The sequence below is a fragment of the Myotis yumanensis genome, unplaced genomic scaffold (assembly GCF_028538775.1).
Source record: "Myotis yumanensis isolate MYYU_CA2020_CCGP unplaced genomic scaffold, mMyoYum1.0.hap1 SCAF_13, whole genome shotgun sequence".
Classification (NCBI taxonomy): Eukaryota; Metazoa; Chordata; class Mammalia; order Chiroptera; family Vespertilionidae; genus Myotis; species Myotis yumanensis.
In genome coordinates this window covers 59072261-59089112 of record NW_027223764.1, presented here as the reverse complement: position 1 = coordinate 59089112, position 16852 = coordinate 59072261, and the positions used below count along the sequence as shown (strand labels likewise).

General features: G+C 40.2%; 1 protein-coding gene across 2 annotated transcripts in view; it reads right to left on the bottom strand.

The window, feature by feature from the left end:
* WAPL (WAPL cohesin release factor) overlaps positions 1-16852 on the bottom strand; it is a 118450-nt gene that overhangs the window by 74979 nt on the left and 26619 nt on the right. Inside the window, exons 3-4 of one of the 2 annotated variants that reach the window (XM_070433216.1) lie at positions 9580-10623; positions 6265-6383 (exon numbers count right to left, since the gene is read on the bottom strand). In XM_070433216.1, the coding sequence (XP_070289317.1) occupies positions 6265-6383; positions 9580-10623 (1163 nt within the window). The remainder of the gene's footprint in view (positions 1-6264; positions 6384-9579; positions 10624-16852) is intronic. The other variant, XM_070433217.1, reaches the window with a different exon arrangement.

The window sequence follows — 16852 nt, the reverse complement described above, 5'->3', positions numbered from 1 at the left end:
ATTGATCAGCCGCCTCCTGCACATCTCCCACTGGGGACGCGCCCGCAACCCAGATACATGCCCTTGACCGGAATCGAACCTGGGACCCTTCAGTCCGCAGGCCGACGCTCTATCCACTGAGCCAAACCGGTTTCGGCAGAGAGAATTCTTCTTTATAGAATTTGAGCTATTGAATGTGGAATAAATAGCAATTAGAAAACTCCATTCTGCAACTGTCAGTGTACTAAATGATGCAGGCAAAAATCAACAATGGCTGCTAAAATGAAGGGGTAAAACAACAGTGGGAGAAGGATATTCACATAGTAGCAGAGCAGCACCCAGAAGCTTATTGACAAATTAAATTATAAAAGGAAAAATGTACCTGTATTTTGGAGAAAGCTGGTGGATCACACCCTTCACTAGGTGGTCAAGGCAATAATAAGAGTAGCTTCTGATGTGAAGCAAAATATACAATAACACTTTGAAGTATTCTTGTCAAAATGTGTTTAGCCTGAACCTGATCAAGCTTATCAGACTTAACTTCTAGTGTTCTCTGACACTATACTACTTTAATATAGTGGTGTAAGAGCTTACATGACATCATCAGGAAACCAGAGGCCCATGAAATTCGTACACTGGGGGAGGAGGGGGTGTCCCTCAGCCCGGCCCGCGCCCTCTCGCAGTTCCAGACCTCTCGCTTATTACCTCCCACTTGCTCGCTGCTCCTTACTGCTGCCACGGAGGTGTGAGAGGCTCCCGCCACCACCGCTGCACTCACCAACCATGAGCCCAGCTTCTGGGAGCGCACTGACCACCAGGGGGCAGCTCCTGCATTGAACGTCTGCCCCCTAGTCGTCAGTGTGCATCATAGCGACCGGTCATTCCATTTTTCGGTCAATTTGCATATTAGGCTTTTATTATATAGGATAATCACATCAATTCTGAATATGGAACATTCTACAAAACAAATATCCTGGGCTCTTAAAAAAATCAGTTCCATGGGAAATAAGTACTATAATCATGTCACCAGTTAGGTATCAGACTGTCCTTTTTCTTAAGAAATGTATACTATCGCCGAAACCGGTTTGGCTCAGTGGATAGAGCGTCGGCCTGCGGACTGAAAGGTCCCAGGTTCGATTCCGGTCAAGGGCATGTACCTGGGTTGCGGGCACATCCCCAGTGGGAGATGTGCAGGAGGCAGCTGGTCGATGTTTCTCTCTCATCAATGTTTCTAACTCTCTATCTCTCTCCCTTCCTCTCTGTGAAAAAAATCAATAAAATATATTTAAAAAAAAAAAAAAAGAAATGTATACTATCATACACATACACACACACACACACACACACACACACACAAACACACACACAGAGGAGTCATATGTGTGCAATTATGTAAAAATGTTAACTGAAAATCAATCTAGACAGAGAGGTATGGGTATTCATTGTACTGATCTTTCACATTTTCTATATATTTTAACTTATTCATAATAAAAGGTTGACAGTGAGGAAAATAAAGTAAAATGTTATTAATCAGCAGGGTCCACAAAACTTTACATTTTCTATATATTTTAACTTATTCATAATAAAAGGTTGACAGTGAGGAAAATAAAGTAAAATGTTATTAATCAGCAGGGTCCACAAAACTTTCAGAGTGTCTACAAAACCAAAAACATTTCACAATAATAATATTATTTGCCTTTTTCACAATGTTGACATTTGTACAGATACTAAAAGCAATGGTGGGCAAAGCTGGTGCCTTACCACACACCAGGGTAGGGACTCCAAAGGGTCATATTCTTCACTGCCACATACTTCACAGTTAAAAAATGACAGTTTCACATTAGAAAAAGCCCTTGATGAAAGATTAAAAATTATTAATTTTATCATATCACAACCCTTGAAGGCTCTAATATGCTGTGTGACAACATAAGTATGATTAAACCCTTCTACTGTGTACGAAGTATCTGTTTTGTTAAAGAGAAAACATTACTGCTCAAGTTGCCAGATAAACTAGCCACTTTTTTTTCTGGAACACTACTCCTTACTTGAAAGACTGACAAACTATGCTTACAAAGACTTGAATATTAGGCAGACCACTTTTTCAAAAATGAACAAAGTGGGCCACTCACTGTTAGTCATTTTCCTTGAAGTAATTTCTACCAACAAAAAATTTCGACTTTTAAGCAAAAACTAAAATCCTGGAGAACTTTATCTACCACTGTGAACTTGACAGCTTCCCAATACCTAAAGGCTTTTCTGATGAGTTTGGCAGTGATATTATTGTGATATTTTGATACTATATAATGAGGTGTGAGCCCATTTGCATGAATCAGTGTAACTAGAATTTTCCAAATGACAAATGTATGATGTTACAAAGCAGGTGTGTGTAAAAGGTCCATTCAAAGTGCAAGACAAACTAATAGATTTTAATGTAACAGCATGGAAAGTTCATTAGAATGGTGTTAGATTTCAAGTTGCAACTAATCTATATATATAAAAGCCTAAGCGACCATATATATAAAAGCCTAAGCGGAACGACTGGAACAACCGGTCGTTATGATGTGCACTGACCACCAGGGGGCAGATGTTCATTGCAGAAGTTGCCCCCTGGTGGTCAGTGTGCTCCCACAGTGGGAGCGCCTTCAGCCAGAAGCCGGGCTCACAGCTGGTGAGCGGAACTGCCACGGTGGGAGCCTCTCCCGACTCCATGGCAGCACTACCAAGTGGCAACAGCAGGTGCAACGGGCTGGGATGAGCGCGAGCAGCGCGGTGCCCAGCCCCAATTCGGGCTCCTCCCTGGCCCCCTGCTGCTTGGTGCACTGTTACATCCCCCAAGGGGTCCCAGATTGTGAGAGGGATGTCAACTGCCGGCTTAGGCCTGATCCCAGTGCCATTCTCTGTAAAAGGCAGTCAGTCTGAACAACTCAGTGACTCAGGGAAGTGCAGGGAACTCAGGGTGAGCCTGCCTTCATGCTTGACTCACCCACTCGATGGTGTTCACAGGACAGATTGTGGTGGCTCAGCCCATGCACGTGCAGCAGCTGCTGAAGTTCAAGCATCAGGCTGTGCAGCAGCAGAAGGCCATCCAGCCACAAGCCGGCATTCAGACATCCCCTGAGGGGTCCTGGACTGCAAGAGGGTGCAGGCCCGGCTGAGGAACCCCCTCTCCCAGTGCACGACTTTCGTGCACCGGGCCTCTAGTCTTTAAAAAACTCCCATTTTTGAGTTTAGTGTAGTATCAAAGAAAGTTTACAATTATGTGAAAAATTTATTGAAAATACCACATAGCTGTATAAGGCTGAATTTCTTCATATATTTCAACCAAAACAACATAATGAAATATACTGAATTCAGGGGATATGAGAATGCAGATATCTTTTATTAAGCCAAACTATTAATTTCTTTTTCTTTCTTATTTTTTGTTTTTAGAGAAAGGAAGGGAGAGAGAGGGAACATCAATTTGTTGTTCCACTTATTTATGAATTCTTTGGTTGATTCTTGTATGTGCCCTGACCGGAATCAACCCTGAAAACTTGGCATATCAGGACGATACTCTAACTAAGCTACCCGGCTAGGGCCTATTAAGCCAAACTTTAAAGAAAGTTGCAAAAAATGGAAAACAATGTTATTCTACTCACTATTTTTTAAAGAACATTTATTTCATAAAAAAATATTGTTAACATGTAATAGGTTATTGTTATTTTTAATTTTAGAGAGGGTGGGAAAGGGCGGGGGGGCAGAGTGGGGGAGGGGGAGGAGGGAGAAGGGAGAGGGAGAGGGAGAAGGAGAGGGAGAGAAACACTGCTGTGGGCAACAAACATAGATTGGTTGCCTCCCACATGAACCCCGATTGGGGACCTTATCCATAACCTGGGCATGTGCCTTGACTGGGAATTGAACCAGAGACCTTTCTGTGCATGGGACAATGCTCAACCAATTGAGCCACACCAGCCAGGGCAGGTTTTTGTTATTTTAAAGTGAAATACTAGTAAGTATTTTTGAAATGTTTCACTTCTCTAATTTGATAAATATTGATATACATATACTCAAAAGCTCTTTGGAATTCTCAATAATTTTTTTAAGATTGTAATGTAGTCCTAAAACCAAAAAAATGATTTAACTGTTGCTCTGGAAATCAATACATGCCATACACATTTTTCAATAATCCAAAAACCTCACCTAAGCATTAATGACTATAGTCTTTACACTACACTACCCTGGCTCCTGGCAAGTTAGCTCTGTTGAAATTAACTTTAAACACCTTTTTATTTCTTGTGGGGGTTTGGGCACCTGGAGTATAGCACAATTACTTTGACAAGATTCCCAGTTGGCTCTTTATAGAGGTAAAAGAACAAAAATAAAATGAAGCCATAAAAAAACAGACACATTTATTCTTAGTTGGTTAAAATTGGCTCAATCTACAAAAAGATTAGACAATTACAAACTGATTTTCAATAACAAATATATTTACCACTCTAACAAGCTATTTAAGTAAAGAAACCTATATATATAAAAGCCTAAGCGACCGTTACAATCGGTCAACTGATTGCTATGACACGCGCTCCCTTCAGCCAACCTTCTGCGGCCAGCCAACCTCCCGCAGTCCCTCCCCGCCAGCTGGCCAGGTGGTCAGTGCACTCCCACAGCCAACCTCCCTCGGTCCCTCCCCCGGATGGCCGGCCAGCCCTGATCAGCCCCAATTGCCAGCCAGGCCGAGGGACCCCACCTGTGCACAAATTCGTGCACTGAGCCTCTAGTTTTTAATAAAAAGGCAAAGCCAAGCAAATTATTCTCAAAATTTATGCTGAACTATATTAAAATGACTTACATAATGCATTAAGAATGAAGTTGGACCCTTAACTTACACCGTATACACAAATTAACTCAAAATGAATCAAAGACTTAAATGTAAGATTTAAAACTATAAAACTCTTAGAACAGTTGAAAAGCTACATGACATTCAATTTGGCAATGATTTCTTGGATATGATACTAAAAGCACAGATAAAAAAATAAATTGGAGTTTGCTGAAATAAAAACTTTTGTACAGTTAAGCACACTATCAAGTGAGTAAAGAGACAATTCTCTTTACAGGATGGGGGAATCTATGTGAAAATTATATATCTAATAAGGGGTTAATATCGAGAATATATAAAGAACACTTATAACTCAACAACGAAAACAAACTCAATTCAAAAATGATCAAAGTACCTGAATAGACATTTCTCCAAAACAGATAAACAAATGGCCAGTAAGTACATGAAAAGAGGCTACACATCACTAGTTAGCAAAACAAACCACAAGCAGATACCATTTCACAGCCATTAGAATAGTTATTATAAAAACAAAAACCTCGGGCCCGGCTGGTGTTGACAGTGGTTGAGCATCAATCCATGCACCAAGATGTCACCCAGTTTGATTCCTGGTCAGGGCACATGTCCAGTTTTCAGGCTGGATCGCCAGTAAGGGGGCATGCAGGAGCCAGCCAACTGCTGTTTCTCTCACTGATGTTTCTCTCTCCTTCCCTCTCTCTCAAATCAATAAAAATGTATTTTAAAAAAATTCAGAAAATGTGTGCTGGTGATGATGTGAAGAAATTAGAACCCTTGGGCATTGCTGTTAGGAGTGTAAATGGTACAGCCAAGTTGGAAAACAGTTGGACAGTTCAAAAAGATCTACCATATGTCCCCAAAATTCTACTCCTAGGGACAAATCCAAAAGAATCGAAAATAGGGCCTCAAATAGCCAAAAGGTAAAAACAACCCAAGTGTTCACCAACAGATGAATGGCTAAACAATGGGATGTTATTCAGCCATAAAAAGAAATGGAATTTTGATATAGGCTACAACATGGATGGACCTTGACAAGATTATACATAATGAAATAACCCACTTACATGAGGTACCTACAACAGGCAAGTTCATAGAAACAGAAAGTAAAACAGCGGTTACTAGGACTGGAAGGAGTAAAGGGGGAGTCATGAATTATTGTTTAATGGGTACAGAGTTTTTGTTGGAGATGATTAAAATGTTTTGGGTATAGATAATGGTGATGGTTACACAACACTGTGAATGTATTTAATGTCACTAAATTGTATATTTGTATATAATAAATATATTTTACCACATTTTGAAAAAATGGTTACTTTTTTAAAAAAATGACTTACATTTATTCTTTGCAAGAAAATTTAATTGCTTTAATGTTTGTTAGTATTTTTCAAATAAAAATATTAAGAGTTGAGCCCTCCAATAAAAATAATACGAGTCACTGATAATGTTTTACTTACCCGTTTGGGGCCACTAAAAATCTTTCTGGTATTTTCCTTTGATTTATCTCCTTGTTTACTTGGGGGCTTCTTCACACTTTCAGGAACACCAGGCAAGTCCTCTGTAAAATCCAAGTTTTCTGAAATGGTAATCAAAACTATCTAGCTTTCTAAGATTTCAAATTATCTACCAAACAATCTATGGACATTTGGTGGGGAGGGAAGAGGATAAAAAACAAAAAAGGAATAAAAGCACCACACGGTTGATAAAATACTGCCAAAAGTATTATCTCATTCTCCCATTCTCACCCTACTTGTCCCACCCCCACCATCAAGAAAAAAATCAGAAACCTAGTTGCTCTAGTTTTATTTTGTATAAATGGTAAAATCAATTCTTTTACACAGTAACTGCTGGATATCTATGAACACTGACATTGGTATGATCTATTTAAAGACACACACAATACCAAGTGGTATCTATCTTTAACATTTTCCTAGAATTTAAGGACACAATCATGTTGGGCTTCAAAGAAGGCCCACTTACATCTATAAAGACTACATTTAAAAATAAAATTTTTAAAGGATTACTATCTTTGGCAAAAGACACAAAATGACCAAATACAATGTAGTTAAATGATTTAGGGGATCTTCACACAAAACTAACCAAAAGATCAGATTAATTCCCAGATAGCTATGTTTATTTTCAAGCTTAAAAAAGAGCACAAAAATAGAAACTTTTCTCCAGGCCAAAATTTTAAAGTGTTTGCTATTCCTATATGAAGACTCAAATTTCACTCAAATGGTCTCTAGTTTAAAATTGTCTCTAATTTAATTTTTGATATCAACCTGAAGTTTTTGAAAGGGAGACTGATTTCACATTTTAAAGTTTAAAAAATTACATATCCCAAGATGTAAACCTCAGCCACAGATGTTCAATTGCAGATTAAGATAATTTGCTATCAATGTTAGCTTACATTACTTATCACCCTCATCCCACCCTCCCAGAGAACAACTTTAAAGCTTATTGCTCAGTCAGAGCTCAGAAACTAGCAAGATTCCTGCAATCATCAGTTCTCAAGAAGAGATTCAAGACAACATTAATAATTCTGACAATACCTTTCATTTTATTTTATTTTATTTTATTTTATTTTATTTTATTGCAGTGGGGGAGTCAGAAGTGAGCCCTTAGAGACTACTCCTGTATAGTTCTAGGTTTAAAGATAAAAGTGATTCAAATCTAGCAAAACTATTTTTAGGCCAAATAAAGCAAAAAGATGGGTAGTCTCAAGTATGACTATGAGAAAACCATGTGGGAGAATACAATTAGAATTCTAATTTACCATGATACTTTCTCTATGATTCTAAAAGGACAAAAGCTTCATTTAACAAGTGAACAGATACAGAAAAACTATATTTGACCAAATACAAATAAATATAGCTCCTGTAACCCAGAGAGGCTTTTACATATTCTTCCTCACTCAGCAGTCAATCCACTTCACAAAACCCTTGTCAGGTAATGACTTAATTATAGCAAAGCTAACCTATTTCTTTTGTTTGTCTCTCACAGTGGAGGCTATCAACTCCTTGAGGACCTCTAGTCATTACTGGTCCTGCTATCTTAAAAGACAAATTAAATTTTCACCATTAAGAATGAATAAATACTTAACTATCACTTTTTAATTTTATTAAATCAATTTAAGAGGTAATTTTTTACAAAAATTTTATAAAGTTTTTTTTAATGTTTTTATTACTGATTTTAGAGAGCGAGGAAGGAAGAGGAAAAGAGAAACATCAATGTGACAGGGTAATAACATCGATTGGCTGCCTCTACATGCCCTCTATTGGGGATCCAGCCCACAACCCAGGCATGTGCCCTGACAGGGAGTCAAACCTGTAGCATTTTGGTGCCCGGGACAAACTCAACCAACTGAGCCACACCAACCAGGGCTAAGAGGATAATTGTTAAGATTAAGATTTAATCTTAATTTTAAATTTAATATTTCTTTAGAAATGTTTTAAACATTTATTAGTTGATTAGTTTTGAGCCAAATGCAAAGGCTTTTTATCAATTGTAATTTTCTAATATTTCCCTCATTACAATCATCCACTACAAGCATGTCAAACTCAAAGGCTAACGGGCCAAATAAACAAGGTTTAAGTTTATGTGGGCCGCAAAAAAGCAAAAGCTTCAATTTTCATAGAAATGTAGGTTTATTTCAACAGAGACATGCTGAATACAAAGGGCTGAAATAAACGAGTAATCATTAACATAAAATAGAACATTTTAATAAAAATTTTCTTGAACATTAACTTACCAGACACTGAATAACTGCACAAATTAATAAGCGTAATGCAAATAAACCTATTTTTCTTGTTCTCCGAAAGTGAAATATTTCCTGTTGCACATACCCAACAAGTCAGCCCAAGACTAATGACATGGCAATTAGCTGCTAAAATATTCGCTGCTAGTATTAGTGGAGAGAAATGGTGTGCCTGCGCGTAAGGCGCGTAAGGGAAATGAATGCAACATGATTATAGTGATATCATTAGCAAACGTTGTAGTTCGTTATCAATAATTATGTAAAACAGGATATTGTAAAAATAAAGTTACGAAATTTTTATTAAAACGTTTCTTACATACCTTTATTTGCTGGGCCATAAAAATATTTGTTGTGGGCCACATGGGGCCCATCGGCCGCGAGTTTGACATGCTTGATCTACTATCAGTGTAATTCTAAATGTCCAAAATCTATCCTTATGTCTCAATTGGATTTGAATTTTTGAAACTGAAACATCAAGATGTATGCTAATCCCAAACAAACACACACACACACACACACACTCTCTCTCTCTCTCTCTCTTTAAAATTCTCAAGTGCTAATAATAGAATTAAAAAACAAATTTGGCGCTGGCCAGTGTGGCTCAGTTGGTTGGGCATCCTCCCGTGTACCAAAAAGGGTGCGGGTTCAATTCCCGGTCAGGTCATAAACCCAGGTTGCAACTCAATCCCCAATATGGGGTGTGCAAGAGGCAGCTGATTGATGTTCCAGATGTTTCACTCTCACATAGATGTTTCTCTCTCTCCCTCTCAAAATCAATCAATAAAATAAATAATAATGAAAAGATTCCACAATCTACATACAAATTGGCTCCTTACAATGTGGAACTTGATTATTAACATTTAAAATGTTATATCTTGAATAAGCTAATCTGTAGTTCTAAATAGTACTATTAAAATTCAACATAAGTTAAAATTGAGTATCTAGGAGGAAACTAAGTAGCTGTTGATTTAAGACTGAAAAGCACTTAACACAAAAAAAATTTTTAAAGTCTTACCTGCGTTATTAGTATTAGACTGACTGTCCTGGGAATTATCATTGCTTTCTGGAGCAGGATGCAAGGAAGATGGAGCTGTTTTAGTTCTTTTTTTGCTTGTCTTTCTTTCCACTTGACAGTCATCATCTTCATCATCTTCACTTTCACTGAGATCATCAAAGCCAAAATACTTAATTTTGTAATTAGAACTCCCTGAACCTCCTTCATCACCTCCTGTCTCATCATGAGCTTCAAAACCAAAAAATTCAAGTTTAACATCCTTTTTGGATTTAGTATTACTAGGTCGAAATCTAGTAGTGGTCTTAGAAGTTGCAATATCTGCCTTTTTTCTTAGGCGGCCAGCTTCTCCCAAATCGGCAGGAGTTGATGCAGTGAACTCATCCATGCTGCGTTCCATAGTATCCTGTATGGTAACATTACAAACTGACAAGCAAGATGGATGTAAAACAGTGTAATCTCTAGTCCGTCCAACTGTCCCTCTAAAACTGGTCCCACAACTTACACTGCCTTTCTTTGCCTGATTCAGGCCATCTTTACTTGATTCACTGTTTGCTTTGGCTAAGGCCTGACTGGTGCCATCTAATAGCTTATCAAAATTGGATGTTCCTTGTGAAGACTTTGCTTTATTGACTCTACAGTACGTCCTACAATTGCTTGGCCTAAGAACACTTTGCATGATGTCTTCTTCCTCAATGGCTTCGTTTAGATTTTCCAACCGATTTTTTAAATCCTCATCCTTCATCTCCAAAAGAGGATCACTATCCAAATTTAAGATACAATCTTCTGATCTGACATCTTCGAAATCATTATCCCACTCATACAAACCAGTTCTTACAGATCCCTTAATCAGAGATACTTCTGATGGAGACTCTGACCTTTTTCCAAGTTGGGAGTTCCATGTATCATTTGTTTCCTTGATTTCATCAGCTTTGTATCCAGAAGCCACTATAATTTCTGCATTGGGTTTCTTAGTACTGTCTTCAGCATTTTTGTAAATATGGTGACTATCCTTTTCATATTCGTCACTAAAATTCTCCACTTTATCTATAAAAATTAAAAATAAATCAAGGATTAAAAGTGAGTGACATCAAAGTAAAAGTTAACAAGTAACAGTATATGTGGCTAATAGCACAGAATCAATTAATCTTGAAATGATTGCAATTTTAAATTGAGACATTAATGTTTACATAGTTGACATTTCTGCTTACACCTTTTATATATATCATGTCTTCTAGTGACCTCTTCCTAGGCAACCAAGTCCCTTAAAATTATTACCCTAAATTCATGAGATTACAGTTGCTAAGCAACTGGATCAATTCAAAATGACACTTAAATGACTCAAACCTCAGAGGTATAAAGGGTTTTTCAAATAAAAAAAAATGCTTAAATTAAAATGTATTTAGAATAAAAACAGAATAGCAGAATAAATGAAGACATTCCAGTGTGTCTGTATTTCTCTGGGATAAGATTACCCATAGACTGACCAGCTCTGTCTAGAAACTTGTCCCAGGATCAGGTTTCTTTAACTATTTTTGCTTTCCATTCTTCAAATCTTAAAAGCCATATGACTTCAATAGTTTTTTTGGTTTTTTAAACAGTGGTTCTGAGGACCAAGTTAAGTGACTACAGTGGTTATTTATGTATATCAGTCAGGAGTAAATCTTAAACTGCCTATTCATTTTGTACTTGAGGAATTCATTATTGTTGCCTTTAGTTTTTATCATCAGGGACATTTTTGTTAACCTTTCTAAATGAGACAGAAGTATGATTCAAACTGATAATATGATTAATTCTCCCAGGACTCATTGGTAGAAAAACACTGGCAAATATCTATGCCAAAAAATAAAACTCGTCCTGGCTCGTGGGTTAGATTCCTGGTCAAGGACATGTACCTAGGTTGCAGGTTAGATCCCCAGCCCCCATCAGGATGTGTGTGGTAAGCAACCAATCAATGTGTCTCATTTATACTGATGTTTCTCTCTCTCACCCCCCTTCCCTTCCTTCCTTCCATACTCTCTCTAAAAATCAACGGAAAAAATATCCTCAGGTGAGGATTAGCAACAAAAACATGTACCTACAATTGTTAATGCTATCCAATGGGTTTAAACATAATTTAAGATTTGTATTTACTTACCTTTAGAAGGCATCTAATTTATAGGTATATCTGTTTTATTCTTAGATATTTCCCAGCTGAAGGCAAGGAACTACAGTTTTCATAATCTCAGAAGTACCAATCACTTAAGTATAAAATACTAAAAACGAAAAATTAAAAGCTGACTATAATATCTCTTACTTTTAAAAGGCATGAAAGCAAAACTAAGTCTAAAAAGCAAACCTAAAAAAATAACTGCTTTTATAACAAGTGGAAAGAGCACTGATAGCTGAGTCTGGAAACTAGTATTGCCCTGGTTAAACTACTTATTTAGAGTTCAGGCAATACCCTTAACTTTGGGAGTTTTCCTGACGGCTCCAATTTTCTCACCTGTTCAAAAAGGAAGCCACTGACCCAAACTACTTTAAACTGTTACTGAATTATTTATAAACAAATGCCTATGGGAATGCTTAGTATTTAGCTATACAAAGGCCTATGAGATGTCACTGAATTCCATATTACATCATATTTGTAACCATATAGCATCTCATTGTATAAATGTCACAAATTTATTTAGGCTGCTTATGATTATTTTATGTAATAAACACCTTCTGACGTAAAATAAAAAATTTAAGTGGATAATAAGCTTTATCCATGTTTTTAAAAATTACTACCCCAAGCTGTATTTACTACTCCCATTTCCCTTAAAATCAGAAAGAAGAATCCATATTATATTTTAACAGTAACTACTCTCATAACCAGGATACCTTACATACAAGTATTGTGAGCCTATCTTATAAATTTGTTTTAAATGCAAAGAATAATAAAGAGCCCTATAAAAAGATATATAATTAAGTTGTATTAGTAAGTATAATCCTATCTAATAAAAGAGAAACATGGTAATTAGCCGTACGGCCGATACCCTTCCCATTGACTAATCAGGGAGATATGCAAATTAACTGCCAGCCAAGATGGCGGCCGGCAGCCAGGCAGCTTAAAGCGAACAGGAGGCTTGCTTGCTTCACTGACGGAGGACTCCAACGTTCCCCGCCTGCCGCTGCCGGCCTCTGAGCTTGCAGTTTGAAACATTGTAACAAACACAGAAGCTAAACAAAACCCCAGTAACCTGTTTTTAGTCAGCCGGGATCTCAGAGCTGGAGTCGCAACAAAGTTTCAAATACAGAAGGTAAACAAAGGCCAGAAATCTGCTTTCAGCAGCCGAGCCTCAGAGAGAAAGCTGGCTCTCAGCTCCAGTGACAGCCATAGAAGGTAAATAAATGCCAGAATAAAAAAAAAAAAAAGAAAAAAAGGAGAGGTTTGGAGCTTCAGTCACCCGCCAGCCTGAAAACAGCCCTCAGCCCCTCACCCAGACTGGCCAGGCACCCCAGTGGGGACCCCCACCCTGAAGCAACAAGATGGCGGCTAATTTGCATACTGAAGGCAGGCGGCAACAGGCAAGGCTGTCTGTGATCTGGGACTCGGATCTGTGACCCTGCCAGACGGGGGGCAGTGCTTGAGGCTGTCCGCGGTCTGGGACCTGGATCCATGTCCTCGCGGGTGGGGCGGCAGTGCTTGAGGCTGTCCTCGGTCCCAGGACCCAGATCTGTTACCCTGCCAGGCGGGGGGGCACCGCGGGAGGCTGTCCGCAGTCCAGGACACGGATCTGTGACCCTGCTGGGAGGGGCAGTGCTTGAGGCTGTCCGCGGTCCCAGGACCTGGATCTGTGACCCTGCCGGGCGGGGGGCACCGCGGGAGGCTGTCTGCAGTCCGGGACTCGGATCTGTGACCCTGCCAGGCGGGGGTCAGTGCTTGAGGCTGTCCGTGGTCCCGGGACCCGGATCCGTGACCTGGTGGGCAGGGGGGCAGCACTTGAGGCTGTGCACGGTCCCAGGACTCGGATCCGTGACCCTTCACGGCAGGGAGGCAGCCATGAGCGCCCAGGAGTGACTGCGCAAGATCCACCTCCTGGCCCAGAAGGTGCAGGATCGCAGGGACAGCCACCGTGGCGGGCCAGACTGACGTCCTCCTGGCCGCACCACGGGGGTTTGCGGATCTGCAAAGCCAGAGGCCTCCAGTGTGCACATCCCCCCCTGGTGTGCAAACATCCCCCAGCACACTGTCACCCTCCCACGCCTGCAACAGTTGAAAACCAAGGCATGCACAAGTTCCCCCCACCTCTCCACCGCACTTCCATCAACCCGGCATGCCTAACACCCACACAGGATGTGTACACATCCCCTCTGATGCGCTCACGTCCTTTGGAGAGTGTCTGGGTGTTCTGGGTGCTGAGAGTGGGCGCCTGTGAGATGACAGTGAGAGGGCAGAGTGGTGATGCCCTGTTCCCATGGAGGCCAATGCAGCTACGAGATCACCTCTGGGGAGTTAATGCAGGTGCTGAGGCAGGAGCAAGTGCAGATAGACACACCTGGTGGGCACAGGCGGCCCTTGCTGAGGTGCCTTCGGTCAGCGTTCAAGATCAAGAACCCAGAGGCAGAGAGGAATTCCTTCCTCTCAGTGAAACAGTGGGATAGTCGGGGCGACTATAGAGGAGGAATGTGCACTTTGGGTGCCAGCACCCATGAGTGAAGGCTGCCCTGACTGAGCCTTGCTTGCTTGGGGCCTAGCACACTCCTGCCGGGCAACGGGTGACAGGACGTGCTTTTCCGATTTAATGAGAGAAAACATTGATTCTCCTGCTGCCCACGAAGGTGGAAAGTGAAGTGGGGAGACATGTGGGGAATCAGCAAGGTTCCCTGTCTGGGGGTTCCAAATCTGCTATTGGTTTCTTTCACCACTGACTAGAGATATACAGGGTGTCCCCCCAAAATGTATACACATTTTGAATACCTACTAATTCCAATGGTTTTAAGCATAAGAAAGGAACAACAATGGGGCTGTTATCTGTTAAAAGTGTGGGCACAAACAGGTAGCTGGACATTCCCTGAGGGGTCTCAGATTGGAGAGGGTGAAGGCCAGACTGAGGGGCCCCTTCTCCCCCCGCCCCCACCCCAGTGCACGAATTTCGTGCACCGGACTACTAGTTCAATTTTATAGCATAAACAGTCCTACAAATGAAATACTGAAGTACATTACATATTTAAACTTCTGAAATACATAGATAAAAGCCAATTTAACCAACAAAAGTTCTGCATAAGAAAAGCTGTCCAAGTTCTCCACAAGAGTATTCCAACATAAAAATAAATGCTTTCTACAGTCCTTGATCCTTTAGCTCTCCAGTATTGGTAGTTATACCTTCAGAAGATAAGGCAAGGCTATCTTACCCTAAAATGCAGACCAACAATTACTTTCAACTGCCCTCCTCCCATAAACATGCCAGCTTCTCGGTCAGATAAACCCATTTAACATCTCAATACATCAAGTATTTTAAAAAGAGGTAAATAAAGATGATTTTTTAGAAGGGAGGCTAAGTATTACTCTTTTTAAATCTAAACTATATATATGTATATATATAAAAATACAATACATATATATGTTTATAAACAAAATGCACTTCTAGCTGCAATAACATTTTAGAAATTAAGTGGATGAGTGTCAGCTCTACCATTTACTGGCAAAAACAAGGTCTTAAGTTCAAACAGTTCCTTCACCTAAAAAAACCAACTAATAAAATCCATCGCAGGGCAGGTTGAACAGATAAAAGAATGTAACAACCCTGGCCAGTGTTCCCAGTGGTTAGAGCATGAATCTGGAGGTCATGGTTCAACTCCTGGTTCTATTCCAGTTCAGGGCACATGCCCAGGATTCAGGCTCCGTCCCCAGTAGGGTGCATGTGGGAGGCAGCCAAACAATGATTCGCTCTCATCATTGATGTTTTTTCTCTCTCCCTTCCTCTCTGAACTCAATATATATAAAAAGAGGTTTTCCTTAAAACAAATTAAAAAACAAAAAATAATGTAACACTAGAGCATTACACAAATGCACATTATCATAGCTATTACAACTTTGCCAGAATACAGAATATATTTTAAAATATCTATTAATAAGACTTAGTGGAATTTAACCTGTAAGTTCATCAATATTCCCTTATGTCCTATATCTATCAGTTTCATGCAAGGAATCCAAAACCACACTCTAAGGCCTAATGTTTTCCCTCAAGCTAGAGGATGAAGACTGGATGTATAGAAAGCTCAGTACAAAACTTAGCCAAGCACCATCTGCAATCAGATACTTAATGCCTTTTAACATCACTACATTTTAGCATCACTAGATAGTTAATCTATATATATAAAAGCCTAAGCAACCAGACGACCACCAGGAGACAGACACCCAACACAGGAGCTGGCCCCTGGTGGTCAGTGCTCTCCCACACAGCCCAGCTGACAGATGGACATGAGACGCAGTGCTCACGGCTGGTGAGTGCAGCTGGTGGCGTGAACTTCACCCGCAGACACTCCCCCTGCACATCTCAAGTGGCAGCTGCGGCAGGCACAGTGGGGCTGGGATGAGCGGGAATGGCACCCAGCTCGGGCTTGCGCCCCCCGCCCCCCCCCTCCCCCCCCCCCGCCCCACCTGCCGCTTCACGCACTACTTCGTGCTGTGCGGGATTGACTCGGACAGAAGGCAGGAGCCCAACGAGCTGGCAGGTAAGGCCGGGCTACAGCTGCATGGAGGTCCACTGATCCCCACAGGCCAGGTCGAGGGACCCCACTGGTGCACAGATCCATGCACCAGGCCTCTAGTATTTAATATATTAGGTAATACATAGGAAGGAAATTGGTCTTAATGAAGACTACACGTAATCTGGAAGTTCTGAGTAGCATGGGATTGAACCACACAGCTAAGCCAATAATTAGATGTGTAAATATTTGACAAGTCATATTGCTTCACTAGACCCCATCCTGCTTACATAAAAAAGTGAGCAACTTCTAAAATATTAATTAAATGCCCATTATTTTCTTAAGGATTCTTAAGTTTGAAAGAAAACAGATGATTCCCTTAAAACAAAAACACAAATATATCAGTACTTGCAATAATAAGAGTGTATACATAGTTTTATAAAGGAAATTAAACAGTGAGATGATTTCAGGCTTCCATGAGTGAAGTGAATTCTCTGAAGTATTTTAGAAAGTGGGAAGGGAAGGGAGGCTTTTCCTCCCTGGAGAGTATCCTTGCCTTTCCCTTCCCTCCCCCTCCACCAGGCACTTTACCACCGGCTTCCTC